This window comes from Cadophora gregata, assembly GCF_030347475.1.
Source record: "Cadophora gregata isolate MNR1 chromosome Unknown scaffold_13, whole genome shotgun sequence".
Classification (NCBI taxonomy): domain Eukaryota; kingdom Fungi; phylum Ascomycota; class Leotiomycetes; order Helotiales; family Ploettnerulaceae; genus Cadophora; species Cadophora gregata.
Genome location: NW_026695936.1, coordinates 377,547 through 392,187, shown reverse-complemented (window position 1 = coordinate 392,187; position 14,641 = coordinate 377,547). Strand labels below are relative to the sequence as shown.

Here is a 14,641-nt window from a genome sequence, read left to right as displayed (position 1 = left end):
GTTAATGCAGGTGGGCTGCAGTCGCTAAGGGACCTGATATAGATAGACCCTGTGTCGCTGTCATTATCACTGCTGTTTCCCTTTTTCCCCCTTAGGCTAAACACCTTCACAAGTTAGCATTTTCTTACCATCAAACCACCAAACCTCCTCCAAATTCACAAACCCTTCATAACTCCCATCTCCATCTCCATCTCCATCTCCTCGCAGCCCCAAACTCAAACTCAAACCGCGGAACCACCTCCGTTCCGCGCCTACCACCACCCCTAAACTAAAATCCAAATACTGTAAACAGCTCCTCAACCATTTAAGTTTTTCCTACTACTGTACTCTTCTCGCCAATCTCGCCCCAAGACCCAAGACCCAAGATCCCCCATCAACAACAGTCCGGTTATCGAACTTGAAGAAACCGTTGATACGCCGTCCTTGGAGCTTGGAGCTTGGGCGTCCGCTTGAGGGCTATGGCTTTGTTAAGCGCAGGCGGGCCTTGAGATGGAGCTACCTAGGGGGAGCTAAATTAGGAGAGAGCTCTAAAACCATACAGGTGTGCTTGGGAATTTTTATTGGGGTTGGTGGGGGGTTGTGAGGGATGGCGTGGGGATGCTGGGGTTTCCGTAGCGAAGTGGGAATAAATGGGAGTACTGTAGGTAGGCGCAGGATTATTGGCGTGCTTTTGGTGCGCTTGTGAGTGTGATTGATGCATTCGAGATTGATTATTATTAGGGTTTGAGATGAGTTTAGGAGAGTTTGCACTTTCGATGTCCAGATCTTTTCCTGCATCGGTTTCTTGCTCTGTAGATACTGTACTGTACTGTATGTTATCAGGTGGTTGGTAAGTCCGTCAGCGATAAACGAGCGAGCTTCTGGAAGCTGTTGTGGATAGGAGATAGAATCGAATCAGTATGTGCTGTGGGGGGCGCAAGGAAAGGAAAGGAAAGGAAAGGAAAAAGAAATGAGGGTACTACTGATAAGGAAATTCTCCGATTCTTTTCTTGGGGAATTTGTGATGGGAGCTTACTGTTTGGTTGCAGGGTGTGGGTAGGAGGCACAGGAAAGGTAGGGGTGTATCATTCTCGGGTGAGTGAGCCGATGGAGAAGGTGGATACCTACCTATCCTTTCGTACTCGGCACTGTAACTTACTGTTTGTTGGTAACGAGGCGAGGCGAAGCAGGGCAGGGCGTGTTTGTCTTGCGGTGTCTCCATGAGGTCGCTTGGGTGTGATGGTTTGGGTACGGTAAGAGACTTGGAAGGAGGGGGATGAGATGCAGGAGGGGATGAATAAGAAAAAAGGTGTTGCGATTTTGATGTTTTTGTGAGATTGTGATTGTGATGAGATCTGGATGGATGCAGGGGCTTCTACCTAGGTATGCAGGTGCTGAAGAAGAAACTCGATAGAGTAGCTAGCTGCAGATGTGGGATGATGAGAATTGGGATGAGTGCAGCCATCGTGCAGATGTTGAATCTTGTGAAAGACTTGGGATTTGAGAGTTTATAAGCTTATAATTTGCTGAGATATTCTTGCGTTAGGATGGAGATGTACCTACTGCTCTGTTGCTGCATGACGCGAAGTTTCGTACCTCGACCTGCACCCCCTCAGAGTGGGTACGCTCTCATCAACAACCCTGATTTCAATAAACCCGCTCACAATCGTAAGTTTCCTTTCCATCCTCACCAACCGGACAAAAAGGAAAATTACAGTATATGCCGTGACATCTGCCTCTGTATTTCGCATGTGAAACTTTTCCTCTCATCTCTCTCTCTCTCTCATCAAACCTTGTTCCAGCCCCAAGGTTCAAGCAAAGAGCATCGGGCAATCGAAGCTGCTGATCAAAGATCGCCAGCACGCGCAAAATGCAGCAAAATTAAATAAAATAAACAAAATTTGCCGACCTGACGATCCCTCACGAGTTCCCAAACGGTGAAGAATGCAAATGCCGAGGATGTGGATGTGTGCGTCTGGATCGCCCGCGTGGAGAATTAGGTTTTGTTGATCTGTGAGGTTGTTTTACTTTGCTTTTTTAAATTTACTTCTTTGGCCTGTGAAAACAAGACCGCTTCGAAGCAATGCTCATTATTATTGATTATCGTGAAGGCCGAACAGCAAGTCGTGCCATTATTGGAGACGAATCAACTTTGACTGGTTAAAGAGGAAGAAATTGCCCAGAATGGTAAATCCACGCATTGGGACATTATTTAGCCGCCGCCCGTCGTCCATCGCTCGCTCCCTCAGCCTGTCAAGACCTGGCAAATCTGTCAGAAAATGCAGGTGTCGAAGCTGCATGCATGCGTCATTGCAGATTCTCGAGGTACATGGTACGGTGGTACATGTGCAGAAGTTTTGGTAAGATGCGAGATGCATGCAGGCAGGAGTGCGACCTCCATATGGAAGCCCAGACGTGATGGCATGGCGGATGGATGTTCCGTATGTGCTTCGGGTGAGGGGTGCATAAGTGTGAAGGACTGTAGGTACCTGGGTATTTGTAGATGTGGTTTTGATTTAGAGAGAGGAGGATAAAGTGAAAAGTAATGAATGTATGACGGTGATATGTCGCTCAGGGCGGGGTTTATCGATAATCGCCCTTCCTATCGATCAGTTCGTTGATGCTTACCAGACTTCACGTACATTTTTAATGTAGAGTAACGTGAACGTGGCAGCCTCTTGTCTGTGCTCTTGACGGCGTGCTGATGCTGAGGGTGTGGTGAAATAAACAAATAAAGGGAAGGGAAGGGAAGGGAAGGGAAGGGTGGTGCGTGCCGTGCCGCGTGTGATGGAGGGGAGGAATGAGGAAGGGGATTGGTTGGTGTGTCTACTTCCCACTCACAGCTGTAAATTTAGCTGGACGTGGGAATGTGGACATTTCTCAGATGGAATGTGTGCTTGGAATTGTTTACTCTATTTCCAAACAAACAAAAAGTAAGGACAGACGCGGAGCTTGATCGAAGTATAAATAACGCGATGGAAAACGTTGTTGTTGTTAGTGGGTATCGTGAGGATGGTGGAGATCGTGTGGTTGTCTCTGAGGAGGCTTCAAGCCTGGCGTGTTTTCAGTGGAGAGACAAGCCTGGAGCTGACTGAGCGAGCGGTCTGGACTCGAAGCCTCATAGGTACTTAAGTACATTATTGTAGCGAGGAAGCCCGGCCGGAATTTCTATTTCAGCGACGGCGGCCTAGGTATGGCTTGAGGCTGCACGGCGTTTGTCCAGGGGTAGGTATCGAGCACGGAGAGAAGGGGAGGGGCGGTGGGGTATTCTGGAAAAGCACTGCACCTCGCGCGCCATCAAGAGATTCACGGGGTTCTCGCTTGGAATTGTGAGATGACGATGCTGACAGAGGGGCCGAGGGCGATAATGGAGATGAGGGGTCCAGATAACGATGTTGTGATAATGAGACTGATATAGCACAGATAGTGCACTTAATTGGTGACTGAGATCTTGAATTATTTCTTCTCGAACAGAGATCTGGATCTCCTGATCTTGAAGCTAGGGCTGAAGAACGGGGAGAAAAGAAAAGGGGGTGGGGGGGGGGGGGGGGAAGCGAGGCGCTGGATATTTTGATTCGGTACCCCACCACCAACCAACCAGCTATCTCATCTCAGAGAGATGTAGATGAAGATCTGCGTTCCTGTTGGTTGGTTGCAGTTGCAACCCGAAATCAAAACACTGTCAACCACTGACCTCATTTTCCTGTTACCTAAATTACACGTTGCTAACTATCTGCTTCCTTCCTTCCTTCCTTCCTTCCTTCCTTCCATCCCTTCCAGTGCTTCCTTCAGATGAAATTACACACGCAATTTTCGCTGCAATTTCCAGCCGGACGTGGCTGGTTGAGTCGATGGTAAGGAGAGACATAAGGTATGACGCGCGTGGATGCCACACTCGCTTCTGAAAATATCACGATACCCATCCATTCATCCATCCATCGGGTGAGTGAGAAGTCGGTAGATTAAATTTCAAGGCACGATAGCGCTTCTTCCGCGCGCCGACACAAAAGAAAAGAAAAGAAAAGAAAAGAAAGGTAGAAAGACAGAAAGGAAAGAGATGCGAGGATATAATACTTTGGAGCTTTGAGCTTTGGAGCTTTGGAGCTTTTGGGGGCTGAAGGCGGGCTACCTACCTTCGGTTCTCTCCGGGGATCTAGGAGAGAAGCGGATGGATGGGCGAATTTCCTACCTGGTCGTTATTATTGGGGATCGATCGTGATCAGAAGCCAAAAGAGATTATTATTCTGGCTCGCCGCGTGGGAAGGTAGGATTCGATTCGATTCGATTCGCACTGCGCACTATTTCTGTACGTACTGTAAATTTAGTTTCTTCCTCGGTTTGATGCGACGGTGAGGTGAGATCGTGAACTACTCGTGAGTTTGGTTTGGTGACATGGTGAGATAGGTAGATGGTGGGGTAAAGGAGGGGAGGGAAGGGGAGGGGAGGGATCAAGGGTGGTGATTAGAGTGAGTGAGTGATATCAGATTATGTGATAAGCATAAGATCGTCAGGGTTTTTCTTTTTCTGCTTATTTTGTTTTTTTTGGCGGTTTTGCTTTTTTTCGATGGCGATGGTGAGTGATGGCGATGGTGATAGTGATTGCGATAGTGCAATGGGTAGGTAGAGGAGGAGGACTAATTGGGACATCTAGGTAAAATCTACTTGTTTGTGCGTTTGTGCGTACTGCAGAGTGAGTTGATACTGGGATTCTTTGTAAGGGGAAGGGAATCCTCACGCCTTTGATGTTTATCACTAGATTCAATACCTCACGTAGTCATATGTAAGTAGGCTCTCCAACTTGATGAATCAATGGAAAAGAGAGTAAGAGATAAACAGAAAGAACAGGACAGGACAGGACAGGACAGAATATGAAAATAAGCAAAAACATATCACATCACATCACATCAATGATCACCTCATCTCACATTCACACTCAAACTCACACTCATATCACACCATACCTAGATAAACTTTCCCGCCGGATACACTTATTCCTCTTCCCCCAAAACCCAAACCCAAACCCAGACCTAAAGTGTATTATTCACACAGTACAGTACAGTAGTAATCAAACTCTCCCAGCGGGACTTATTCAAGCAACAGCCAGCTAGCCGGCACGGCTTTGTTGTATGATCTTCCCCACGCGAGGCTTGCTTGCCTTGCTACCCTTCAGATTGGGATTGTTTGGGAACTTTTTTTGAGTTCACACTTGTCTTTCATACAGTACAGTACAGCTAACTAACTAACTAACTAACCATTCTCCTGTACTGTATGTATGGATGCAAAATGCGGAAATAAATAAATAAATAAATAAATAAATAAATAAATAAATAAATAAATAAATAAATAAATAAATAAATAAATAAATAAATAAATAAATAAATAAATAAATAAATAAATAAATAAATAAATAAATAAATAAATAAATAAATAAATAAATAAATAAAAAAGAGGGAGCGCTTAGATTCTGCAGCGGGCGGGCGGCGGCACGGTACAATGACGGCGTGGAGACTACTACTCAGGGAGGAGGTAGAGAATTGGAAATTGGGAATTGGCGCGATGGGGGCGGCGATCTCGACCCTTTTTTGGGGTGGTTAAGGTAGTTTGATGGATTTGGGGAGGTTTTAGACTTTGAGGGCTTGGGTTGGGTTGGGTTGGGTTGGGTGGATTTGGGGATCGCTTTTTTGAGTCGGGAGTAGCGCTGGGTTGGGATGGGTTGGTTAGGTTAGGTTAGCTCGGTTAGGTTAGGTTAGGTGGATTATTTGGGATGGGATGGGATGGGACTGGACTACCGGCTCTTAGGGTAGGGTGCGGTGCGGTTTGGTTTGGTTTGCCGTGTGAACACTGGACTGGACTTTTAGTGGGAATACTGTAGGATTGGGATCGGGATTGGGAGAGCGCTAGGGGATAATGAGGGTTGGATTGGATTGGATTAGTTACCTTAAGGTTGGAGTGGTAGTGATGATGATGGGACGGTGGGATTCAGATGGATAAGGTAGTGGTGGATGAGTCCCGGGGAATAATAGGGGAGGAGCTATCCTAATGGTTGGGATGGAGATGGGAGATGGTGGGCTTGGGATGGCTTGGATGGGATTTGGGACATTTTTGGGGTTTGAATCGTGTTGTTCATTGGGTTGCGGGTTGTCGTTTCTGATGAGATGAGATGGCGTTATGGCGAAGTAGTGGACTGGATGAGATCTGAACGTGTTTTGGCTTAAAGCTTGCTTGGGTGATTTTTTTGGGCGGTGGTGTTGTTGTTTTCTTTGGTGCAAAGGATTGCGGTGCCTGATGGATAGACGCGGTGCAGTGAAGATGCAGCTTTGGGGTAAGAGGGGAGAGAGGGGCTGCTGCAGAATGGAAGCTCGTGGTGTGCATGTGCATGGCCTGTCAACCCTGCATGAGCTCCCTCCCACCTTACCTTACAGAACTCCTCCCCACGATACCTGAAAGATACCTTCACATTCCCCACGATGATAATAATAGGCGTAACCGAATGCAACACTGGTTGATGAAAATGCTACAGTACAGTACCCTTCCTTCAAAATAGCTCGATTAGGACGTTTCACGTTCTTCGAGAATGGGAATGAAAACCGTTGCATTCGACCGGCTATGTAACCACACTTTTTGTACAGAAAATACCTCCCGTACAAGTCCCCCCGAGATTATTGGGTGGTGCTTTTTTTGTGCTGCGCCGGCCGTTTGTTGAAATACTCCGAGGCTTGGGGATGTTGACATTCTGTGCCGCGGTGCTAGTTGCAGGCGCTGGTTACGCTTCCTACCCTAGCTACCACGCCGCGGGTTGCCTGTGTTGGATGATGGCATTTGAGACGGATATTGGAGGGGAGCTAGAGAAAAAAAAAAGGAAAGGGAAGAGGCGGAATATGGCCATTTGTTGTCAAGAGACTTGCAATGAGTTGTACCTATCTCTCCTGGATCTGCATTGGATATTCGTGAGAGCGTCTGCTGGTTGATATCACAGGGCCAATCGTCACCCTAAGTTACCTACTACAAGTGATAGGTAAATCAAGACCCGATGCCCTGCTATGCCTCCTGCTGTACCGTTCCTGCTGTTCCGTTCCGAGACACAGTGACGGAATCTTGACTTTACCTTAAGGATCAGTTGGCGTGTGCTTCCTCGCCTGTTTTGTCAGTAGTCCAGCAGCACACCACAGCAGTATTGCACTGTGGAACAGCAGGAGAAAAGAATGGAAGAGAAGGGCAAAGAGCAAGCTCAGGCTAGAGAGGTCAGGGACTAGTTCAAGCCCGCCTGCGCTGCACTGTTCGGCACATTCGTCCCCTGTAATTAAACCTCGCCAGTGCCTGCGTACCCCTACCCATGCCCATGCCTGCTCAATGGAATCCCAAAGCTCTCTCAGTCCCACTCCCACCCCCAGTACAGTAGTAGTCCGTCCCACTCCACTCCACTCCACTCCTCTCCTCTCCCACGCCCACATCCCGCCCGCCCCCTAATCCCAGTGGCTCGAGGTCTCCAGTGTGGCTCGCCCCACCCGCTGCTCCCATTCCCATGCCCATGCCCATGCCCATTCCCATTTCCATTCCCATGCCCTGAGACCTCTCTCCTTCTCCCACTCCCACTGCCACTGCCACTCCCACGCCTCGCCTTCTCCCACTGGCCTGGCCCGGATGAGAGCGAACGGCAGCGGGCCTCCCCTGCCTTTCCCTGCCCTGGCCCTTGTATCTCCACACCACTCTAACTTTAACCAATCCCAACCATTCAAGCAATTCCTAGGCCAAACAGAGACCCGACTGCGCTGCAATGCACCTTGCCCTTAACCATGACCTTGCTTCCCCTGTCTGAAAGTGACCACCTACCTTACCTACCTAAGGTACCTTCCCTTGACCTCGACTTGGACTTGGTCCACAACATCCTTCCCCTTGGGCAGGCATAACGAATAAACTCATCTTCGAGCTGTGTCGTGCGGTGCGTATCTGTGGTCAAAGCATCGTATCACGTCTTCAATCGATAGCTTGCCGGTTATCTATCGGCCCGTCAAGGAAGTAATTCAAAACGGAGCACGCACAAACAAATACACAGAAGAAAAAAAAGAGCGCGTGCAGAGTCCAGTGCGGTGCAGGACAGTGTGGTTACAAAACCCACAATCATACGGGTATCCGTACCCTTGCTTGTCAAAATACGACGTTGTTGAATCCACTTCCACTCCAGTCTCCAGACAACACCCTGCAACATTTCATCAACAGCTCGAGTCTCCATCCTTTCCGTACTGGAACTCGACCCGACTCGATTCAACTTCGGCTCGCTGCCACCGAGACCCATCGTCCCCTTGCTTTCTCGGTCTCGCCAGCTCGCCTTGCCTCGCCTCGACTGAACCATTCGAGAATTCTCCATCACCACCTCCACCACCACCACCAGATACTGTACTCTACAGCTTCACTGCTGGTTGGAGATCAGTCCCTCTCAATTCCGATCTTTAATTCGTCACTACACCACCGTCGATTTCTCCTGCGTTGCGAGAGGACAGGAAGTTATCTGTTCCGTCCATCGTTCGACTTCCACAGTTTCACGCATTGATTGTGCTCGGATTCCCCGGTGCATCACACATCACACCTCACCCACGAAAACTGCTCCTCCCTCCCTTTCCCTATCCTGCATATCCGAGACCGTAGGAGCGAACGCATTGGTACTTTTCGACCAAAATCAGCTGCCTGACACATCGACTGCTGCCGAAATCCGGTCTGTCTATTGGTTCGATATTGTCATATTTGGATTGGATTGGACTGGATCGAATTGGGCTGGACTGGACTGCTCTGGACAAGACAGGACTAGGCATTCTACAGCCACAGCCACAGCTACCTACTGCCAGCTGCCAGAAAGCATCCATCATCAACGCATAACGAACTCTTTCTCCAGCTCACTTGACTCGACTTTTCGTTGCACATTCCAGGGTCCAGGTTCTGCCTTCCAGCTGTCTTGACAAAACCCCTTTGCTCGAGCACCCAGCTGCTCCCACTCCCTGCCCACTTAACGTTGCGACTATTGGGAAGGAGGCAGATCCTTAACAGAAGGAAAGACCACTTCAAGGTCCCCCTTGGGATCGGCATAAGCAACACACTCTCGCCGGCATTACCTGTCAGTCTGTGCATGACGACCGTTGACTGGAGAGACCTCCCGAAACCCTTGACTCAACCCAAAAGAGGTATGCAACCTTCCGTCACGCTCGAGATCATCGTAGCATTCCTTGGCCCCTCACTGATGCATTCCTCCTGATACACCACACCTTTCCTTTCCACTCACCTACACACAACAACATCAGATCACTTCAGATCTCCATACTGTCCTAGACGGGCTTGCTAATCGTTCGACTTGCGCAGATCCTTTCCATCACGCCAATATTGTCAAGAACAAGAGGAAGGAACGACCGGCTGGATCTGGAAAGCAGGACTCGATTCATACCGACAACAACACTGAACTTGACTGACGCATTGATACTCGGCTTGGTCCGCATACAACCTCGCGTTTCTATCTGACCGTCCCCTCATTCCATTCGATCATAACACCACGAGTATTTGGATTCGAACATATACTTGAAGGACTTACTTGGAGAACATTGATTCAATCACGGGCAAACAATATCCGGCTAGAAGACGACAAGAGAGCAATTTCCATGGTAGCCATACAGGATTGCCCATCATGGTGAAGGAGAGTGATTACTCTGCGCGGTCCAGCGCTCTCGTGGCTCCTCTGACCATCAACAAGGAGAGGGCGCGTGGATCAAGTACGGCATCGAGACACAGCAGGAATACCTCCTCGAGGAGTAGTAGCAAGACTGGAGACTCGAGCAGCCAGTCTCAAATGACACCACCCGCAACACCTAATGGTTCTCAGGAGGACCTCAATCGACATATGGAACCTTCACAACCGGTGTTCCATCCTTTCCTACGCGCTTTCTACCCTTTCCACCCGACATACGCCATCTCCGACACGACAGTAACTCTACCACTGAATGAAGGCGACGTAATCTTGGTCCATTCGATACACACCAATGGCTGGGCTGATGGAACTTTACTCGTATCTGGCGCCCGGGGTTGGCTGCCGACGAATTACTGCGAAGCTTACGATCCAGAAGCGATGCGAAATCTGCTGAAGGCGCTCTTGAATTTCTGGGATCTGATGCGGAGTGGTATCATCAGCGATAGTGAAGTGTTTGGAAACCAAGAATTCATGCGGGGAATTATCGCTGGAGTGCGATATTTACTAGTCAGTAGTAAGCACTAATATCGAGTAACCGTTTACTGACGATCATAGGAAAAATCAAATTGCTTGACGAGAGAGTCACACCTCGTTCAAGGCAATGAGGGACTACGAAGGAATCGGAAAGCACTGTTGTCAGATCTTTCAGCGTTGGTAAAGACGGCAAAGAAATTACAGGAGTACACAGCTGGATCACATCCTACGCAAGCTGAAGCGGAAGATATCAACAACACGATTGACGAGATGATATTGAAGGCGTTCAAGATAGTAACCAGGGGTGTACGATTCCTTGACGTCCTAGAAGATGAGATGCGGTCACGGCAGCAACCGATTCACAGAGTAATGGCAACAGTAGCTGAGGAAGTGTACAATCCCCCAACACCTCCAGCAGATACAACGTCATTTGAAGCAGCACAGCATGGAGACCCTGCAGACGATACGGCATCTCGCAGGAGCTCGAGTCGCAGTTCGGGCAGCGGCTTGGGATCACAACGGCCCGAGGAGCAGCAATCAAAACGACAGTCATACAAACGCATGTCGAGCAATTTCTCTTCCAATGGTTCCACAGCATACTCCACCAATGGCTCGACTGGACGGCCATTATCCATGTCGAGGCCATCCTCGATGCAAGTCAAGAGACAATCATTCTCTCACAGACTGTCAGCATCAATACCAGCAGCACAGCGACAGAATTTGGTGTCGGAACGACTCAATGCCAGTCATGATACCTTCCTCTCGTACCTCGGATCATTTATTGGTCGACTGCATCTCCAGTCGCAATCATCTGCTGATCTCATTTCAACAGTACGACAATCTGTTACTGCAGGACGAGAGCTTTTGACTGTCGTGGAGGCGATTTGTGCACACGATAATCAAAGTGCTGAGGCGCTCCACGCATCACGAAACGCCATGTATGACAGGATCAACAAGCTAGTGCTTGCTGCACGGGAGATCATCACGATGTCGGGGATAGAAGATGAGGACGTAGTCATGCCTCAGGAGAACGGCAGACTTCTCATGGCGGCTACGGGATGCGTGAAAGCTGCTGGTGAGTGCGTTGCGAAGACTAAATTCGTGATTGAACGAATCGGAGATTTTGAGTTTGATCCCGCGAACGATGGGCTTGGTATCGACGTAGCGTCAATTGGCGTGGTTGCGGAGAAGACTAAGGAATCAGCACCACCTCAAGAAGACACGCCCCCAGAACCAGCCAGCCGGCCACCTCCACCTCCTCTTCTTATTCCGAGTTACGAGAAACCTCTGCCAGATGTCCCACTGGCATCTCCCCAAGTTGAAGAGACTGTGCAGCGATTGTCGCCGAAGGCATTGGAGTCAGTGGCCGAGAACGACACTGTTGAGAGCGCAACTACGGAGTCCTCGAAGAGATCGTCGAGAAAATCGCTGCTACCTCCACTACCGAAGATGACCAGCCCATTGTTGAATCAAGATGATTACAGCCCATCGGAACAATCATCGGGCCACGATGGTGAATTCCAATCGTCTTTCCGATCTGGTAGCATTGCAATCTCGAGCTCAGGTACAAGCAGTACCTATCTTAGTGGTATGCGTGACTCCGAAACAAGCATGCTTTCCCAGACTTCAACTCGCGCGACCACCCCAGATAACTCGGTTTACGTTCCAAGAACTGCACCTTCGATCTCCGATCTCAGCACGAGTGGAAGCCAATCGACTCTTGCTGATGACCTGGACGACGGAGAGAGCAAGATGTTGGAGAGGACCTTTGCACACGAGTTGCTTCACAACAAAGAAGGTCAGATCACAGGAGGTACCCTCCCAGCTCTCGTAGAGAGACTCACTACTCACGATTCGACACCTGATTCGATCTTTGTTTCAACTTTCTACCTCACCTTTAGATTATTCGTCACACCAGTTGAGCTTGCCAAGGCCCTGGTTGACAGATTCGACTACGTTGCGGAGAGCCCTCACATCGCTGGGCCTGTACGGTTACGTGTGTATAACGTGTTCAAGGGATGGTTGGAGTCGCATTGGAGAGATATTTCAGATCACAATGCTTTGGAGGTTATCCAGCCATTCGCTAGTGATAAGCTTGGAAAGGTTCTTCCCGGAGCTGGCCGAAGATTGCTGGAGTTGTCGCAAAAGGTATCTTCCACAGATGGCCCCCTTGTACCCCGATTGGTTTCATCCATGGGTAAGACTTCGACTTCGATTGCGCAATACATCCCAGCCGACACTCCTCTCCCTCCTGTTAACATGACGAAGAGTCAGATTGGAGCCTTGAAGAACTGGAAGATGGGTGGAAGCAATCCTTCCATCCTGGAGTTCGACCCCTTGGAATTGGCCAGACAATTGACCATCAAGGAGATGACTATTTTCTGCTCGATCATGCCAGAGGAACTTCTTGGATCGGAATGGACGAAGCGATCTGGATCCAATGCGGTCAACGTTCGTGCTATGTCGACACTCTCGACTGATCTTTCCAATTTGGTTGCCGACACCATCCTTCAGTACGATGATGCGAAGAAGCGTGCAATCATTATCAAGCACTGGATCAAGATCGCACACAAGTGCTTGGAGCTGAACAACTACGATTCCCTGATGGCTATCATCTGTTCCTTGAACTCATCTACCATCATCCGATTGAAGAGAACTTGGGATATGGTTTCGCAAAAGAGAAAGGATATGCTCAAGGGTCTGCAGGCAATTGTTGAGCCGGATAAAAACTACGCTGTTCTCCGCCGAAGACTTCACGACCACGTGCCACCTTGTCTCCCATTCGTTGGAATGTACTTGACCGATCTCACATTTGTTGATGCAGGCAATGCTGCGCAGAGACAACTTCCTGGTCTTGGTGACAGTGAAGGTATCTCGGTCATCAACTTTGACAAGCACACTCGTACAGCAAAGATTATCGGCGAGCTTCAACGTTTCCAGATTCCCTACCGGTTGGCAGATGTTCCAGAGTTACAAGAATGGATCCAAGCACAGATTGTCCGCGTCAAGTCCTCATCTGAGAACGAGAACGTTCAGCAATACTACCGCAAGAGTCTCCTTCTCGAACCCCGCGATCCACAACCGAGACCTAGTCCAATCGATGGACAGAACCCCTGGTCAACAGCTCGAACAGACAAATTTGATCTCTTCGCCTGGACACATTCGAGGGAGAGGCAACCCACAATTGCGCAACCAATATGAAAGACTCCTCGCAACGGCCGATACCACACACACGTACATACCACCCCATACATCCGAAGCTCGCACGAATACTTTATGATGGATCGAACCAGTCCTACTTTTTTGATTTGATACCCCCTCAAGACACAATACCTCTTTGAATAGCGTTTTAGCGAATGATTATACATGATTGGCTGGTTGGCTGGCTGGCGAAAAACGGCGTTTGTCTTACTACTACACTTTACGACGACGGATGGGATTGGACCGATAGAGATTCCCCGGTCCAGACCAAGTCCACTATTACATTTTTCTTTTCTTGTTATGTTCTTGTTATGTTCTTGTGTGTATGAGGGGAGTGGAGGTGCGGATAAAACGATTGTCCGTTTTCTCATCATCTTTTTTTCTGTCCGGCTGCAGGAGAGTGTAAAAGCCATGGGGAAAAGGAAAAGCGAAAAAGCTGAGAAATGAATGATAGCCGCGGCAGGCCATTGTTTGGAGACACGATGATACCTTGGGTTTTTGGGTTTGGGTGGGCTTGATTTTGCTTTGGTTTGGGATTGGGGATTGGGGGATGGGAATGGGGATGGGGATAGACCCGCTTTCCTTACTTGCTTGCTTGCTTTGGTCCACTGGGCTGGGTAAGCGATGGAGGGGTGGCAGAGAGATAAAGGGAGAGGGGGAGGGGGAGGGGAAAGAGAGGAGAGGAAAGAGAGGAGAGGAAAGAGAGGAGAGGAAAGAGAGGAGAGGAAGAGAGAGAGGTGGTAATTCTTGATTGATTGATTGATCAAAATTATTATTTTTGTATGTACAGAATACTGTGTATCATTCATTCATTCTATTCATTCGTCCGGTCCATTCGTTCCACTCGTTCGGTCTATTCGTGCCATTCATCTTTCTTTCATCCTTTTCTTCTTTTTTGCCACGTGCATGTGCATGTATGTATGTTGAGTTTTTTTTTTTTGTTTTGTTTTTTGTTTTGTTTTTTGTTTTGTTTTTTGTTTTGTTTTTTGTTTTGTTTTTTGGTTGAAGTGCTGGGGTTTGGTGGGGATGAAGGAAAAGTTGGGGGGAGGGGAGAGGGGAGAGGGGAGGCTCGCGCTTCTGAGTTTGAGTTAGTTGATTGATTGATTGATTGATTGATTGATTGATATACCTAGGTGTGTAAGAGAGGGGGGAGAGGGAGAGTGTGTGTGAATTAATAGATAGATGAATGGATGGATAAGATGAATAGATGGATGAGATGAGATGTGTTGTACTACTGCATTGTATCGTATCGCGTCTTCT

General features: G+C 48.6%; 1 protein-coding gene across 1 annotated transcript; it reads left to right on the top strand.

Annotated features, from left to right (window-relative positions):
- Positions 1-7,500: 7,500 nt before the first annotated feature.
- On the top strand, positions 7,501-14,117 carry ONS95_003604 (uncharacterized protein). Its single transcript, XM_058496920.1, has 2 exons — positions 7,501-10,213; positions 10,262-14,117. The coding sequence occupies exons 1-2, from the start codon at positions 9,647-9,649 to the stop codon at positions 13,379-13,381; spliced, it is 3,687 nt and encodes a 1,228-aa protein (XP_058352862.1). The 5' UTR covers positions 7,501-9,646; the 3' UTR covers positions 13,382-14,117.
- Positions 14,118-14,641: the final 524 nt, after the last annotated feature.

Excerpts from the sequence above, each read along its gene's own strand:
- ONS95_003604 (XM_058496920.1), top strand. The coding sequence starts at position 9,647 with ATGGTGAAGGAGAGTGATTACTCTGCGCGGTCCAGCGCTCTCGTGGCT. Across the intron at positions 10,214-10,261 it reads CTGGAGTGCGATATTTACTA|GAAAAATCAAATTGCTTGAC; the intron begins GTCAGTAGTAAG and ends TGACGATCATAG.